The sequence below is a fragment of the Molossus molossus genome, unplaced genomic scaffold, assembly GCF_014108415.1.
Source record: "Molossus molossus isolate mMolMol1 unplaced genomic scaffold, mMolMol1.p scaffold_m16_p_10, whole genome shotgun sequence".
NCBI classification, from domain to species: domain Eukaryota; kingdom Metazoa; phylum Chordata; class Mammalia; order Chiroptera; family Molossidae; genus Molossus; species Molossus molossus.
Window position 1 is genome coordinate 64,360,811 of NW_023425345.1, and position 18,554 is coordinate 64,379,364.

Consider the following 18,554-nt stretch of genomic DNA (forward strand, 5'->3'; position numbering starts at 1 on the left):
CTTATGAAGTATCTAAATGTAATATTGAGATACTTCATAAGCAACCACATCCTATTATTTCATGACATATGCACTTAGATATCAATGACTTTGTTATCATTAGAATGTTAACTCATTTTTTGAATCTTGTTACAGTTTTCTAGCCCATATATCATCTTCATTTCCTTCTGTGTTGTTTGAGATATTACTTCTAAAATCTATATTCTGCCCTGGCCAGTTTGGCTCAGCGGTTGAGTGTCAGCCTGTGGACCAGAGAGTCCTGGGTTTGGTTCCCACTAGGGGCATGTGCCACACACACACAAAAAAAATAAATAAAAAATAAATAAAATAAAATCTATATTCTACTCGCTGGGTATTATATTCTAAGTCCCAAGTACCTATTCAAATAACATCAGGGTAATTGGTTTTATTTATCCAGTGGTTGTTTATTTCTTATCACCGTGATATAAATGCTGGCACTGTTGCTTTTTAAAATGCTCACTTAAAGGATCGTTTTTAATAATAATCAGCAATTATAATTGTTAGCTCCTATCCTCAGAATAGCTACTGCATCTATGTTAAATTTCCTTTTTTCTTGATTAAATTATCTAATACTTCAAAATACATTAGTTGACATAGTGTATTATATTCATTTCAGGTTTACAAGTTAGTGATGAGACATTTATATACCTTACAAAGTGATCATACATAGTTATTACAATATTATTGACTGCTGTACTTTATAGCCTTGTGACTTTTTATAATGACAACTTGTACTTCTTAATCTCTTTCACTATTTTTACCCTTTACCCCAATCCCCTTCCATCTTATGACCATCAATTTGTTCTCTGGGTAATTTTTTTCTAATGTGTCTTTCACAGATAGGGCTTTATTTCAAGATATAGTTCCACATTCTATAATTTGACAGACATTGTAAGGATTACTAAGCATAAGGATGACTCCTCGTTTTTGGAGGATGATTTTTGAAAAAAAAAGAGTTTTTATATTTTGCCCCAATTTTCTAAATTTGAATTTTTTGTATATAAACTTTAAATGATTTTGTTAAATTCTCAATTGGGGAAAAGACATTCAGAAATGAAAACATTCTACTCATAGTGCTTATTATATCATATAATCTGATGACATTACCTGTAAAGAGATGTGTGTATTGTTTTAATTGAGTTTGGAATGGTTTATTTATATCCTTTTTAGTGCCTCTGGGTCTTGTCTGTAGGGATTGTTCTTAATAATTGAGTTCACATCATTGTTTTGTTTTTTTTTTTCTTCTTTATAGTAGAACACCTTACTTGGAGATATCAATCACCTGATTTTTTACCTTAGTTTAGGGTTATATAAGTTTAAAATTATGTATTTTCAAAGCATAGCATTAGCACTAAGATTATTAATAAAGATTGCTGATAAAGTACATTTAAAACATTGTTTTGAATGTCAATAACAAATAGAATTGAGTAAACCAAAGTTTTACAGTATTTCTGTATCTTCTCTCCCTCCTTTAAAAAATCGATGTCAAATAACACTGGATTACTGTGTACATGGAGGGGATATTTGTCCATCTTCTCATTTATCAAACAGTAAGGTCCTCCCACATGGACAGCATGCAGCCTTCTTGGCTGCTCCTTCCCACTCCACCCTACACACAGTACAGAACCGATAGGCCCCCCTTTTGATCCACTTCTTCTGTTTATATCTCACTTGCTTATTATGGCATAAACCTTACCAGTATTATGATAATAACTTATCATAGAGGAGGAGGTCTGCTTCTTTACCAAACAGCACATTGAGTACAGGGACTTTCTTGCTTATCTTTGGCTACCAGCCTTTTAGCTCAGGCCTGGCACTTAGTCCACACTTGGGACAGGTTGTGGAAACATTGTTTAAATGCTGCATTCTTCCTCACCTCAGTGAGTGTATAGGTTAATAGGAGAGAATGACACCAACAATGAATTCCAGTAGGATAAAATAAGTACTAATGCGGATATGTACTACGGGCTTTAAGAATACAGAGTTGGAAGCGATGCTAAGGCTTGCAGATTTGATCAGGTAGGTGATGGAGTAGCCATGAAACATTTGAAGCATAGGGTATGTTTTAGAAATAAAATCTGGAGTATATCAAGTTATACTAACGTTCCTGTGTGTTCAGAATATCTTGGTTAGTAATTCAACAGACTCAACCAGGTGTCTCAGTTCTACCTGTTAAATGCAAAAACCACTACAGCCCGGGCCGGTTTGGCTCAGCAGTTAAGAGTGTCGGCCTGCGGTCTGGAGAGACCCGGCTTTGGTTCCCGCTAAGGGCACGTACCTCGGTTGCAGTTTGTCCCCAGCCCTGGTTGGGTCATGTGGATGGTGACCACCTGATGTGTCCCTTTCATGTCGATGTTTTTTTCTCTCTCTCTCTCTCTCTCTCTCTCCCTCTTACCCTATTTGAACAAAATATCGAAAAATGTCCTCAGGTGAGGATAAAAAAAACCCACTACAGTAAGTCCTCACTTAACATCATTGATGGGTTCTGTGACTTTGAGCAAAACTACGTATAATGAAACCAGTTTTACTAATTGATATAAACAAGAGTAACATTCCTATGGCATCTCATCAGTGTTACAGTGAAATGACGTTGGACAAAACGACATTTGAGGACCTGTTATACTTGTAATTTTCTTCACAGTATAGGAGTTGACAGAAATGACAAGTGAACTTGGTTCAATTTTTTTTGGCAGTGAAGAAAACAATATTTAGAATTATTTTTTAGTAATGTTTCAGGTTTGGTTCATTAGAGCATTTATATGGTTTCTTATGCCATGGTGGATGCTGTCCTTTGACTTTGGCTAATTCCCTAGAGATATAATATTCTTCATTTGCATTCAGCAGTGTCTCGTTGAGGAGCTGAGAATATGTTTCTCCAATTGGTTTGCAATGCTAAGTTTTAGTATTTGCTTTGTTGTCTTTAAGTGAACGCAAAGCAATTTAATCAGACAGTATCCGGATATCCTTTTAATGCTAATATTCCATCTTTATGATAGAAAAATATTAGTTTTTTGAGAATAAAGATTATGTTATTTTAATTTTTATTGAGGTAACATTGGTTTATAACATTAAACAGATTATTTTAGAAAGAATTTTGAGGTGCAATTTAATTTTTTTACATTGTGGACTTGTGTTTATGGAAGCCAGCAGGTGGCAGTATGATATATAAAATGAAAGGGTTTCAAATGTGACTAAAGGCTCCATTTCACATGCAAATATGCTATTCACATAATAGGGAATTCAAATCGCTTTATAGTTCATCAGACCTTTTTTTTTTGTATTCTGTCACTTGTTGAATATATTACAGTTTTGTGGTATTAAAAAATTAGTATATATTTAATACATTTTTTTAAAAGTTGAGGTTTTGCTGATTCCAAGGAAATGTTGAGGAATTTGGAGGGGGTAGCCTCATAACTCTTTCATTAGGGGCTTCTATATTGATAATAACTGTATATAAAACTAGGAAGTTAAGACTTAGGCTAGGGGTTTGGGGCATTTCAGTAATCATCCAGGAATGAGGAAATAGGGGTAGTAATTAGGCCACCTGTCATGGACAGCATCCCAGCCAGGCAATAACGTGGCTGGGTTTTGAAGTAATATTAACATATCTTGGTTGCTGAATTATATATTACTTAAAGTACTAAAAAGATTTGGTTGACAAGGTTGGTATATATATTTAGAAGGAAGAATAATAGGTATTTCATTGATTTTCATTAATATTCAATTATGGCATTAACCTGTCATTAAGTATGTTTCTGTATTCCTCTCCTAGGGTTCTCTAAATGCCATGTGGTATGCAGAGGTTGGTTGCTTTTGAGTTTTTAAAAAACTGTAATAATGCTTAGACTACTTGTGTAATTTCAGTTGAAATAAGAAGTAGGTGTCAATATTTTTCTTAGCTGCTGCAGATTTCTCCCTGCCTGCTGGCTTGAAATAACTGCATTGCACTTGAGCTTGACTGTTTTAATTTCTGCTTAAAATGCACATAGTTTGATGAATGTATGTGGCTATTTCTGCCTTCCTTTTTCTTTGGTCTTTGGCTGTATGTGTGCAATGTCTTTGATATGTTTCTGGGTAATGTTTGCAAAGGAGCATTTACAGTAATATGTGATGTCTTAACTCATCTGTGTAGGTTAAAGAACTCCGAGAGAAGGCCGAATTTTATAGGAAACGAGTTCTGGGCACCCATTTTTCTCGGGACCATCTGAATCAGATTCTGTCTGATAACAACTGTTGTTGGGATGTCTCCTCGACCACGAGCTCAGAAGGAACCATTAGTAGTAACATAAGAGCACTGGATCTTGCTGGGTGAGATGTTCTTTGTGTATGGTGAAAAAGTATGTTGTAGCTTATGTAGCTTATATATAGGTAAATGACATACTACTCAAAATTCATCTTCTACTGAAATGGAGGTATGCCAGCCACTTACTATATTTTATTCTGTTTAGATTATTTTCTGAAAAATAAACCTAAACACTTGTGTATAAATAATATATAATGTAAATCTGGAAGACGGGATTTTATAATATTTCTTGTTAACAATTAAAAGTAAAATAGGAACAATTATACAGCAGTTGTAAAAAACTTTAAAAGTAAGCTATTAGTACATATTCATTATCATTTATTAATAAATTTCCATGGTTAATATGGAACTTAGGTCCTGCTTCTATGGGAGAATGCTCTGTTGGGTTTTAAAGTGAAAATATTTAGCTTTTTGAAGAGAAATAGCACACTGATTTATAGCAAATAAAATAGTTTTTAGTTGTTACAGTATATTAATATAGTCATACATACCAAGTTGAACTGTAAATTCTAATTATGTGATATCTGATTTTAAAAGTTCATCATAAAATCTATTTAGTAACGTCTGGAAAAGATTAATCTGCCTAAAGTTTAAAATTTGAATTAGATTACTAGATCCACAAGTACACTCAAGTTTGTGCACAAGCTCTGAGTAACTGCACAAGTTAGACCATGTGGGGTCCTAGTTTATGTGTATAAATGCCGGTTTAGGGGACATGTGTGAGTTTTGTCAGTAGTGGTGCAGGCAAGTATGTGTGAAAGTAGGAGTCAGAGGAGATAAATGTATTTATTTTGGAGTATTTTAATGTCAACTGCAGATCATAACTTAAATATATTATACTATAAAATGAACTCTTAATTAGATTTCTTTCTTCAGTGTCTGAGAAAGGCAATATCTGTGGGAAATGTAATAGTTGTGAATAGTGGAAGGGAATGATGGACTCATTAAAATTAGTATAAACTAGAAACCACAAACTACTCAAGTTTAAAATAAAACTTATTTTGTTATGCAGAGATCCTACAAGCCATAAGACTTTGCAGAAATGTCCTACAAAATTAGAAGAAAAAAGACCTGTCTTGGAAGAACAGCCTCAGAAAGTTACCACAGAGAAATTGGGCATGTCAGAAGCCCCCACCATACCTGTTAGAAGGCGTCTGGCTTGGGATGCAGAGAACACCAATGAAGATGCACAGAAACAGCCCAGAGAGGAGGAAGAGGAAGAGGAAAGGGAAAGGGACAAGCAGGTTTATATGGGAGAGTTAGAGAAGTTGGAAGTACATGAAAAACCTAAGGCAGAGAAGATAAAAGAAGGGTGAGAGTTTTAAATTAATCAGTATATAGCATAATTATTGTACACACTTAATATGAATTTTGTTTTGTCACTAAGTATAGTAGTCTACGATTTTGGTTTTATGCTAAATAAAGAGCAGATTTTATTTAAATGTCAGGAAGTAGGCATTCTGTATGGTTTATAATTTGGTTAGGTCAGGTATTTGAGTCACCTGAACTTCACTTATTTTCATTTTCAGTCACCTGCTAATTATTATTTGCTAGATTGGTAAATGTGTCTGGAAGAATGACTTTCTTTATGATTTAAGGAAAATAGTTCAGCTGATATTCTTTTTTTTTTTTAATCCTCAACCGAGGACATTTTTCCATTTTTTGTTCAGATAGAGCAGGAGGGAGAGAGAGGAAGAGAGAGAGAGAGAAACATCGATGTGAAGGGACACACTGAGTGGCTGCCACCCACACGACCAACCAGGGCCGGGGACAAACTGCAACCGAGGTACGTGCCCTTAGTGGGAACTGAACCCGGGTCTCTCTGTACCGCAGGCCGACGCTCCAACCGCTGAGCCAAACCAGCCAGGGCCAGCTGATATTCTTAAGTATCAAATGGTTATACCAAAAAAGAAAGACAAGATAATGCTTTATAAGATTAAAATAAGTGATTTTGGCAAATAGCGAATTCCTATTGATTTATACGCAGATTTCTTTGGGGAGTGGTTCTCTACTATTGATAATGATGCTTTTTGTCCATAGTCCAAATCCCTTACTGTTTTTTCATGAGTTTTGCAGTTAATATGGGACTTAGGCCCTGATTTTTTTTTTTTTTAATCCTCACCGGAGGACATTTTTCCATTTTTTGTTCAGACAGAGTGGGTGGGAGAGAGAGGAAGAGAGAGAAACATTGATGTGAAAGGGATACATTGAGTGGCTGCCACCTGCACAACCCAACCAGGGCCGGGGACAAACTGCAACCGAGGTACATGCCCTTAGTGGGAACCGAACCCGGGTCTCTCTGGACCGCAGGCCGATGCTCTAACCACCGAGCTAAACCATCCAGGGTTAGGCCCTGATTTAATGGAAGAATTCTTTGCTGTGTTCTTACTAACTTGCAGTGACCTTCCCTCTTTTCCATTGTACAGTCACTCTTACCTGCATGTGGATTTATTTATTTTTTAGAAACAAAATGGTCTTATCTTAAAAATTTTATATTTTATTTTTGCATAATGATGGCATGGTATTTTTTATTGTATTTGCTTGAGGAAATGCTTCATAATAGATTATTTTAATTGTAGGTCAGATTCTTCTTCTGTATCCTCAGGAAAAGGAGGCAGGCTTCCTACTCCGAAGCTGAGACAACTTGGTGGAATCCAGAGGACTCATCACGATCTTACCACTCCAGCTATTGGTAATAGGCACCACTGTGCAGCTCTTATTTCACCTGCCTCTTCTACGTGAACATTTTGTTTAATTGAATTCATCATGGGCCGCGTTTTTCCAGGTGGTGCTGTTTTAGTGTCTCCATGTAAAGTGAAGCCTCCAGTCCCGGAACAGAGTAAAAGAGTATCTTCTCAGGATGGATTAGAAACTTCAAAGAATGATTTTAGGAAGGTAAATATTTCTATTTTGGGGAAAAACATCTCTTTAGGAAGTGATTTTTAGTCACATATAATGAATGATAGTTTCAGATTTTAGAAAATTTTAAGCATTATATGTGGAGACAGTTTGTTAACCTATTTTTAGTAAGGCAGAAGCATTGAATTGTTTTTTTCTGGTGTTGACCTTGCATTTCTGCTGATATAGTTTCAAATCTTGTCAGTAGTGACTCAACAGGAAGATAGAGAAGAAAAACAGTTCTATTTATTGAGTATCTAATGTGTGGCAATTGTGTACCAGCTCTGTTTTAGCACTGGAGATACAGCAGTGACAGAAATCCTGGCCCTTGTTGAACTTACATTCTAGTGGAGGAGACAATAAACAGGATAACTAGGTAAAATACATAGCATGTTAGATAGTGATAAGTATTAAGAAGAAAAATAAAATAGGGAATGTGAATTGGAAGTGGCCAGGAAAGTTCTCACTGAGAGGGTGGCATTTGAGCAGAATCCGAAGTTGGTGAAGGATTGACCATATGCATATCTAGGAAGGCATTCTAGGCAAAAGAAGAGCAAGTGCAAGGTCCCTGAGGTGAGAAGGTACTCATTCCTTGAGGAGCAGCCAGGAAGTCAGTGGACTGAAACAGAGAGCAAGAGAGGGAGAATAGTATGGGCAATGAGTTTAGAGGCATGATGGGCCACTAAATTATGTAGGGCCTTATAAGTGTTAGAAAAGGCTTTCAATCTTATTCTGAATGAAATGGGAAGTCTTTGGAGGGCAGAGGAGTGATATGAGTCAGTTACAACATCCAGGCAAGAATGATGGTTGTTTGGATCATAGTGGTAATAATGGAGGTCATGTGATAAAGTCTTATTCTGGATAGTCACCGAAAATATAGATGATAAGATATGGGGTGGAAGAAAGAGAAAAATCAAGATGATTCAGAATTTTTGGCCTGAGCAATGAGGATGGAATTGCCATTTAACTGAGTTGGAAATGACAGTATGAGGAAAAGATTTGTCAGGCAAGACCAGAGTTCTGTTTGGGACATGTTCAAGTTGAGAAGCGTATTAGACATACAGGTAGACATGTTGAGTAGGGAGTTGATTGAGTTTGGAGTGCAGAGGAGAGGTTGGGTTGCAGATATAGATTTGAAGGCTCTTTATTATGTAGGTGGTACAGGTATATGAGGTCTTGAGTCTGGTGAAGGTCATCAAAGGAGTGGATTTAGACAGAGAAGAGTAGGTGTAGACAAGTGTGAGCCCCAGGTTGTTGATATTGGGAAGTTGAGGAGTAACCAGCAAAGAGACTGAAGAGGAACAGCCATGAGGTTGTGGGAAAAAGGAGACTGTTTCCTGTGATGTCATGGAGGTGTCAAAGAGGAGGGAGTGTCATTGCTACTGATGGGTCAACATGAAGGTTATTGATAACCTTGACAGAGGGCAGTTTTGGTAGTAGTGTTGGACAAAAGCCAAAATGCATGTGAATTTAAGAGAACAGAGAGGAGAGGAGTTGGAGACAGCATCGCAGACAATTCTTTCAAGAGTTTTTTTCCATGAAAGGGAGCAGAGTAAGGATTGGGAGTAGGAAGAGGTGAGATCAAGAAAGAGGAGATACTAGCACATTTGTGTTATTGATGAGGACAATTTTAAAGAGAAAGAAAAGGTGATGCAGGAGTGAGGAAAATTGTTGGAAAGATGTTCTTGAGTAGGAGAAAGGGCACAGGGTCTGGTGGAGATGTGGACGGATTAGCCTTAAGCACTGTGACAGTTCCTTCATTGTTAAAAAGGGAAGGCAGATGAAACACAGGAAAATGTGGGAGCTTTTGGAAAGTTTCTTTTGTGCTTGACGAAATATAAAGAAAGATCTTGGTGGGAATGAGGCAGGGGAAGAACATTTTGGAGGTTCGAGGAAAGAGAATAAGGCATGAAATAGTCTGTTCAGACAGTGGGAGAGTGAGTGCGCCAGGGAAATGTGAGATAATGCAGGGCAACGTCACTGGGCCATTTTCAGTTAGTAGTCACAGATGTGATGTAAGATAGGTTGTGTATTTTTCTCCAGGCATGTTTGGCCGCAGAGGTGCAGGATAGGTAGAGAGCTGGATTTAACTGGGATTCATGTTTTGTCAAGGGAGTAAGACCAAGTGAGAAAGGGGGTAAGGGTGTTAAAGTATATGCAGGACTTGTTGGACTTGAGTACCTGTGGGGATTAGTTTTAAAGTTAGGGGGTGGTGATCAGAAATTAAGGTTATAAAACGGTTGCAGTTACCAGTAATGACAAGGCTTAACATGTAATCATGGGAGTAAGTGGCTGAAGAAGAATAGAGAACAATCATAGAAGAGATTGAATTTCTCTGTTTCTCTAGGGAATTTTGCTGAAGGCTGTTCATAAGTTCCAGAGGGCACAGTGGAGAGTTAGTAGGTATTGGGAAGAGGTGGGGGATGGGATCAGAGTCCAATCCCCCACAAACCCAGTACTTAGAGCCTAGCTGATAGCTATTATCCATTAAATATAAGTTGAAGGGGTGTTATTGGAGTAACAGAATATTTAAACTATTTCCTGTTACTTACATATACATTGGTTATTTAAAAGAAATGCGACAATAGGAATTCAGAGGATTGATGAGAATCAGATTTAGGACTCTTTTGCTCCCTGTGGACTATTCTGCTTCTTCCTCAGGAATCCAGCCCGTCACGCAGAAGGAGTGAGCTTCTAGTTAGCTTTGCCCACAGGGCTGACCACCCTCAGCCAAAATGAGTGGCCCTAATCCATACTTGCAGCTGGATGTATATGTATTATTTTTATTTATTGTGGAATGAATTTTTTAAATAACTAAATAAAATTATTTTAATGAATTAAAATAGAGTAATATTGCCCTTCAACATTTTAATGCCAATCTCCACCTTATGTATACAGCACAATTGTAACATTTTAATTAAAAACTCCTCTAAAATAAGCAGGCTTCTTATTAACCACTTGATTAGAACTCCCTCGATGTGAAGTTTCTGCCATCAGCACTACGAGGGACTGTATCAGGAGCTAGATTTTGTTATTTCCCTTTGTCTACCCCTTGATTGCTGGGAGGCAGCAATCATTTTTCCCCCTTTGTTTTCTTAAAAAAGCTAATATTATAATAAAATTGAATAAGTTATTTAGTTTCCAATAAATAATTAATATCATTCTACATTTCTTTTTACCATAGAAATTAGGGAGAAGATATTATCGTAATATCCAGAAATATTTTCACTGTTCACTTTTAATGGCATACTTTGAGTTGTGAGATAATTTTGGGGCAGCAGCAAATTGGGTAACTTATCATAATAAGCATTATGATTATCATAATAGGTAGCATTTCCTGAGTGCTTACTTTGCTTAGGTCCTGTGCTAAGTACTTTACATATCTTTATAATAACTCTGGGAGGTTGGTATTGTTATTCTCATTTTTAGATGATGAAACTGGGGTCACACAGCTGCCAAATGGTGTAGTAGAATTTGGGTCCAAGCAGTCTATTCTGAGAACCCACATTTTTAACCTTTGAACAATACTGTGTGAGAACTTTAGAGTAGAATACTCATGGTATTGTTTTTGTTTTTTTTTATCCTTACTTGAGGACATTTTTGCATTTTTGTTCAGATAGAGTGGGAGGAAGAGAGAGAGAGAAACTGGCTTGCCCAAAATGATTGATGGGGGTTGCTATGCACTGAGTAAGAGAACCCTGGACCGGAACCATCATTGGAGAGGACTATCAGGAGTTTCATTTTTAATTCACTCAATTCAGTATTTAATATGCTCTTGCTATGTGCCAGGCACTGTTTGAGGATCTGGGGATTCATTGATATCAGGACAAAATCCCTGCCCTTGTGGAGCTTGCATTTTTGCTGGGAGAAATAGACAAATTTTAAAAAAGACAATTTAAGGTAGTAGTATGCACTGTAAATTAAATAAAACCACAAATGACTTCCAAGGGATGGATGAGGCTGCTTTACTTTGGGCCATCAGGGTAGGTAACTCTGAGGAGGTGGCATTGTATCTAAGACCTGACGAATGAGGGAAGCACCCATGCAGAGATCTGGGCCACAGCTTGTTTTCCAGGCAGAAAGAGCAGCAAGTGCACATGTTTAACAGTGAGTTTCCAAAGAGAGTAAAGAGAAAAGGCCCGTGTGACTGGAGCCTGGAGAGGGAAGCAGACAGGGTGGGGAATGAGGTTAGTAAAGGGAGGCGGGGATGTTATTCTTATGGCACTGGGAAGCCCTTGGAGGATTGGAAGCAACAAAGCAAATATAAATCTGGTTTACATGGTAAATAAAATCACTCACTGCTCAGTGGAAAATGGACTGTCCGGGGGGGAGAGTGGAAGCAGTGAGGCCAATAAGGAGGCTTTACGCTCAAAAATTGATCACAAAGTCAGTTAAATTAAACCTGGGAACCCTCTGTGTTGAAAATAATCCCACAGATTTCATTCAAGTCTTTTTAACAATAGTAAAACCAATTTGGCAGAGATCTCAGATTCTGAATATATATATATATATATATATATATATATATATATATATATATATAAAATAAAAAATCAAAAGAACAATTTTCCTAAGTGATACATGTAGTTAAAAAAGGGAAGCAAGAAGATCTGTGGTTTTTATCTTAGATCTTGATTTAAAAATACATGTTTGTGCCCTGGACAGTTTGGCTTAGCGGTTAGAGCATCGGCCCGTGGTCCAGAGAGGCCCGGGTTTGTTTCCCGCTAAGGGCACGTACCTCTGTTGCAGTTTGTCCCTGGCCCTGGTTGGTTGTATGGGTGGCAGCCACTCAATGTGTCCCTTTCACGTCGATATTTTTTTCTCTCTCTCTCCCTCCCACTCTATCTGAACAAAAAAATGGAAAAAAATGTCCTCGGGTGAGGATAAAAAAAAAAAAAATACATGTTTGTTGGATAAGACCCTAGGCCATCTCCTCTTCGAAGCAATAATCACTTTAATTGTAGAAAATGATGTCTAAGGTCAGAAAGCAGTATTGTGATTATTGCATTTATAAACTCAAAAGTTAATAACCAAAGGCAATAATTACAAGGAACAATCAAGAAAATTTGGAACTGTATTTGATTTTATTGGTTTACATTCTCTTAAAAAGTAAAACTATACAGGGACTTTAAGGATAATGATACATTATCATTGTGGAAGGTGAAAAATACCAAAAGAAAATAAATGATGTCACACCTACTCTTCAGGGACATCTATTGTTGAATTTTTGAGATATTTAAATATATAGTGTATTTGTTTATTATACTGTAGATAAGGCTTTATAATCTATTTTTTTCTCACTTAGTAACGTATTGTGAACATATTTCCATATAGTTAAATATCATTTTTATCTAATTTTTAATAACATGATATATAGTCTATAGTTTTAACCAGATGCTTATTGTTGAAATCTATTATTATTATTTTTTTAATCCTCACCTGAGGATATTTTTCCATTTATCTTTAGATAGAGTGGGAGGGAGGGAGGAAGAGAGAGAGAAACATTGATGTGAGAGAAACACATCGACTGGTTGCCTCCTGCAGGACCCCAACCAGGGCTGGGGACGAATTCCAACTGAGGTACGTGCCCTTGACCAGAATCAAACGCACGACTCTTTGGTCCCCAGGCCGATGCTCCAACTGCTGAGCCAAACTGGCTAGGGCTGAAATCTTTTCTTTTTTTTTTATCCTCACCCAAGGACATTTTTCCATTTTTTGTTCAGGTAGAGTGGGAGGGAGAGAGAGGAACAAAGAGAGAGAGAGAAACATCGATGTGAAAGGAACACACCGAGTGGCTGCCACCCGCACGACCTACCAGGGCCGGGGACAAACTGCAACCGAGGTACGTGCCCTTAGCGGAAACCGAACCCGGGTCTCTCATGACCGCAGGTTGATGCTCTAACCGCTGAGCCAAACCGGCCAGGGCTGAAATCTATTTTTTAAAAGTGGATGCCTATTGTTATTTCTTAATTTTCCTATTAAATTTTTTTTATTTATTTTTTTATTGATTTTAGAGAGAGAGGAAGGGAGAGGTAGAGAGAGATGGAAACATTGATGAGAGACAACATGGATTGGCTGCCTCCTGCAGGCCCCCTACTGGGAATTTAGCCCACAACCTGGGCATGTGCCCTGATCAGGAATCGAACTGGTGACCTCTTGATGCATGGGTCGATGCTCAACTACTGAGCCATACCAGCCGGGCTTAATTTTCCTATTTTAAAATCTACCCTTTAGCTACATTTTTGTTTGTACTGTTATTATCTCCTTTTGTGTAAATACCCCCTTAGTATTATGTAGTCAAAGGATTCAAAATTTTAAGGAATGTGCTATGTTTTGCCAACTCCCCCAAACACTGTGCTCCCAGCAACACTGTAGTGCTAACTTTTTTGCATCCTTGCCAGCTCTGGGTATTATAGTTTGTTTTTTCAAAAAGTTATCTTTATAATTTTGGAGGTGAAAAATTAGTACCCCAGTGCTTCTATTTTGAAATTATTTGATCATAAGTGAAGTAGAATATCTCTTACATTTATATTTTTTTGTATCTGAATTGCTTATATATCTCCTTTCTCTACTTTTTAATTGGGTTTATCTCTTGTTATTTTTAAAGAAATACTTGATAGAAAAACAATAGAAATTCATCAGTCATACAAATTATATATTTTTCTCAAGTTTGATTTTTCTTTTATATTTTTAATGTTTATATATATGTATTTTATATATAGTTAAATATGTTTATCTATATTGGTTGTTAGGCTTATAAAATCTTTTCCACGTGGAAGTTACATAAAGCTTCCCCATATTTTCTCCTACTGCTTTTAAAATAATATATTTTTGTGTGTGTTTAAATGTTTGGTTTATTTATATATGTACACACACACATGTAATCTTTTTTTTGGGTCCTTTAGAAAGAAAGTCATGCGAAAGCCCTTCTGACTTCTCCAGCTGCTGGTATAAAAACAGTTGATCCCCTGCCTTTGAGGGAAGATTCTGAAATCAATATCCCCAGATTTGCTGAGGCAACTCTTCCAGTTTCAAAAATTTTAGAATATCCAACAAACACTCCTAGGCAGTCTCCTTCTCCACCCTGTGCTTCGTCCTACTGGCATCCCTCACGTCGAATCCAGGGCTCTCTAAGAGATCCAGAATTTCAGCATAATGGTAATTATTTTGGTTTTAACTTTTTGTCTTTTAAAATGAAAATATTATAGGTACAAAGTATGTACTATATGTTAATAAATTGTTATTTAGTTTTTAAATTTATTTTAATAGGAAAACTCTCATCTTTGGAACAGTTTATTGTAGTGTACCCAAGTTCACTTTTGTATACGTGTGAGGTGTGTCTCCAGTTTTTTCCCGTACAAATATTGGCAATGCACTAGATGCCAGTAGCACCCTTCCTCAGATGTGACAACCGAAAATGTCTTCAGACATTGGCAAATGTTGCCTGGATATAGAATTTAGGGTCATAAATTATTTCCCCTTAGGTTTATTTGGCATTGCTCTGCTTTTTTCCTAGCTTACACTGTTACTGTGAGAAGTCTATTGCTCTCTTTATTTTCGATCTTTTGTATGTGGCTTCTTTGGGGCAGCTTTTTGGGATCTTTATACCTAACGCTCTGAAATTTTACAGTGGGTCTCTTTTCATTCATTGTAATAGTACTCAGTAGATCTTTTCAGTCTGGAAACTCAGTTCCTCACTTCTGGGAAATTTTCTTGAATTATTTAGTCAGTAATTTCTTCCCCTCCATTTTCTGTTTCCTTTTATTTTGACACACCTATTAGTCAGGTGTTGGATATGCTGACCCTGATCTTATTTTCTCACCTCTCCTATTTGCCATCTCTGTCTTTTTATTTTAATTTGAAAGGGTTACTAATTTTTATTTTCTACCTCTTCTTCTAGTTTTTACAAAGAATTTGGCTATATTTTTAACTTTTAAGAATTTTTTAACACTGCATATTTCTTTTATACATCACCCTGTTTATTTTATGGATGGCATATTTTATCTCTTTCAGAAATGAATATGTATATAATCTCCCTGCTTTGAATGTGGTAACCTTGCCCTCAGTTGACCTGGTGTCCTTTAGTGAGGGTAGGTTTGTTCAGCCTTTAGAGATGAAACCTCCATTTCTCTTTTGGGAGAGGGCCAGTTACCCACCTGTGCAAATTTAAAGAAGGATCTGGCTGTTGCTTTTCTTTTTTAATTTTTCAATTATTGTTACTTTTCATATTATACTGTATCGGTTTCAGGTGTACAGCATAGTAGTTAGACAATCATACACTTTACATAGTATTCCCCACCAGTATTCCCAGTACCCAACCAGTTTCCTGTGCAGTTCAGTACTCCCCGAGGCCGAGCCATTAGGAGAATAAAGGGTGGCTTCTTGGTTTCCCTCTGCTGCTGCCTTAGGATTCGGCTGCTTGAGTATGATAGTAACATCCTCACTGCCCTTTCATTTGCTGTGAGTTTGTCTTCCATTTTCTTTCCTGTGGGTTTCTGTCATTTTTGTAAATGTGTATTCCATCTATATTTTTAAACAGAACTCTACTACATTCTTTCAAAGTTAAAATAGAGCAATACAATCACCGAAAAGAATTCTAGGAGGTTATCCATTGTTTGTTTACATATTTGTTAATAATAAAAAATTGTTAATAATTAATTATAAATTAATAAATGGCCCTTTGATAGTAATTTCTATTAAAGATTAAAAATTAATAATTTTTTTGACAGCCTACTTTCACTAAGGGTTTACTATAAAGATATACTGTTGGGTAGCTTTGAGAGATAATTTCTTCTGCCTTTTATTTTTAAGTGGGAAAAGCAAGGAAGAATTTCCAGTTACCTCAGCATGAAGCCTTTAATGATGAAGGTATTTCCATAGTCCAATAACACAAGATAAAAGTTTGAGGTTTTATTATATGGCAGTTAGTTCATAATAGTATTATGATCTTACAATTGATTAGCACTATATACTTCACGAAGTACTTCCACAGGGCTTACTTCATTGGATCCTTGAAATCTTGTGAGGAGGGTGAAGTTATCTCCATTTTACAAATGAGTAAACTGGGACCAGTGGCCCTGGGAATCTTTTCTAGGGCAAGCAGATGATAAGAGATTGAGCCTCACGTCACACTGAGGTTCGTACCCTTTCTCTTTTCCACCCTGTGGAGGTGGGGGCTCAGGAGTGTGGTTCAGCATTATATCCATCATTTTTTTTTCCAAATGGGCATATAGTCTTATCAATTTACTATTCTAAAAAAGAAAAATACAATTATGGAAAATGAACTTTTTTTCCTTTGTAGTTTTTATGATGATAAATTCATTTGCTTCTAATAGTGGCAGGAGAAATTTTGAATTCTTGATGTGAACAACTGAAATTACTATTTTAGCTTATCCTTAGAGGTATGAAATTACTGAATTTATTTTGGATTTGAATGAATACCTTATGTATTTTAAGTTTATGCACATTAAGATTTTCTCTCCTCTTAGTAAGTTTGGGACTTTTTTCATAATTCAGTGAACTAGAAATCAAGTTGTTATGTTTTCAAATGCAAATATCTGGACAATTTTAATCCAGTTCTGTTTTCTGTTTAATGGACAATGTTTACAAATAATCTTGTAATAGATTTGCTTACTCAGAGTGAGGAATTTCAATAATAATGAAAGGGTAGCATTTTAAAGTCAAATAATATTTTTATGTTAAGTAAGATTATTTTAGAAATGTGATGCAAGTACCATGTTAAGCTATGGCATTTTGTTTTAAAGAAGTTTTGAAAAGCTTTTTGATCAGAACAGCTGTGCTTTTGAAAGTAGGACAGGACAGTATGATGAATTGTTTCCAGGTAATACTGAAATCTTAAGCTGTGTGTTGAGGTGATGACATTGTGGGATTTCAGGAAGGAAACAGGATGCTCATTTAACATTTAAATGTTATTTCTGAATATGGTAAATTTGGTGAACTTGTGAACTATCCTGAAAATGTTAATATCTATATTTCAATAGATTACTTTTTTTCTGTCAGAATCAGTATTGACATTACAAAGCTTGATGCTTTTAATTTTCTGTTGTTATAAAACAATATTTTTATGAGGTATTTTTGTGCTGACTGTAATTCTTTCTTTGCAGATGAGGACAGATTATCTGAGATTTCTGCTCGCTCTGCAGCTTCTAGTCTCCGGGCTTTTCAAACTCTGGCACGAGCTCAGAAAAGGAAGGATAATTTCTGGGGCAAAACATAATTAAACATACACCTAGTTGAGTTGCTTTTATCTAGGGAATCAGCACAATTTTTCTTTATTGCTTTCTTACATTAAGACTTTTTAAGTGTTTGGATTTTTTCCCAACATTTCCTACTTAAGAAGAACTATTTGATTTTTCAATAGCCAATTCAATTTACTTGGAAAACTTTAACCCAGGTTTATACAAATTTAACTTTTAAATAATTCTTTTTACATCTATTCCAGATTCTGAAGACATAGATTATATAGTTCTTCACATGTTCTAACTTTTGTTTTAGGTGTTATGAGAGCTGGTAGAATTGCGCATTTTACCTACCCAGAGAATATTCTAAAAAGTGAGAAAGTGAAGTAAAAATTAAGAGCCCAGTGTGAAGTATATATTTCCCTAAGATTGCTTCTAATATCTTTATTATTGTAGATGTCATAAAATGAATTCTTTGTTCTTTTAAATGTTTCTGTAGTGCTTTTTATAGTACCTTCTGTATATGGTTACAATGTTAAGATACATTATTTTAGATTTAAAATACCAGCTGTATATATTTTTCTTATTTATGTAACAAAGTTTGCTGTGAGAATATGTATATTTTTTATCTTTGTGTTTATTCTGTTTGTATAAGGACTGGCTTACATTTGAATAATGTCTGAATTTTGAAAAATTATTTGTATAATGTAAAGTGAAAATTTTGTAGATATTTCAAAATAAAAATCAAGTATTTCAAGTGTTTAGCTTCTCCAGAATGTTATTACATGGGACAAATAATTATCTTTTATCTTTTAGAAACATTATACTCATAACAGGTTAGTGAACGGTTATAGTTCTTTTGCAGCAATCCAAATACAATACAAACAAGTCCACAAAATCTTTGCATAAATATAGGAAAACATAGAAATTTCAAGGCAGAATCATTCAAAAAAATTTAACACAAACTTTTTGACTATACTTTTTCACTCATAGGACATGTTGTGTTGTTTTCCTCTTTATCTTTTAAATCATGATACATTTAATTTTAAAAAATACAGATTTTCATTAAACAAACCAAATCTTTACAATAGTACATAAAGGTCCTGAAGATAAAATATACAGATTGTTTGTGC

General features: G+C 35.8%; 1 protein-coding gene across 4 annotated transcripts in view; it reads left to right on the forward strand.

Annotated features, from left to right (window-relative positions):
• MDM1 (Mdm1 nuclear protein) overlaps positions 1–18,181 on the forward strand; it is a 33,684-nt gene extending 15,503 nt beyond the window's left edge. For 2 of the 4 annotated variants that reach the window (XM_036252473.1, XM_036252475.1), the window contains 8 exons: positions 3,794–3,823; positions 4,154–4,329; positions 5,337–5,636; positions 6,904–7,016; positions 7,110–7,219; positions 14,128–14,380; positions 16,034–16,090; positions 17,347–18,181. In XM_036252473.1, coding sequence (XP_036108366.1) covers positions 3,794–3,823; positions 4,154–4,329; positions 5,337–5,636; positions 6,904–7,016; positions 7,110–7,219; positions 14,128–14,380; positions 16,034–16,090; positions 17,347–17,459 — 1,152 coding nt within the window. In that variant the 3' untranslated portion in view covers positions 17,460–18,181. The remainder of the gene's footprint in view (positions 1–3,793; positions 3,824–4,153; positions 4,330–5,336; positions 5,637–6,903; positions 7,017–7,109; positions 7,220–14,127; positions 14,381–16,033; positions 16,091–17,346) is intronic. The other 2 variants (XM_036252477.1, XM_036252474.1) reach the window with 2 other exon arrangements.
• Positions 18,182–18,554: the final 373 nt, after the last annotated feature.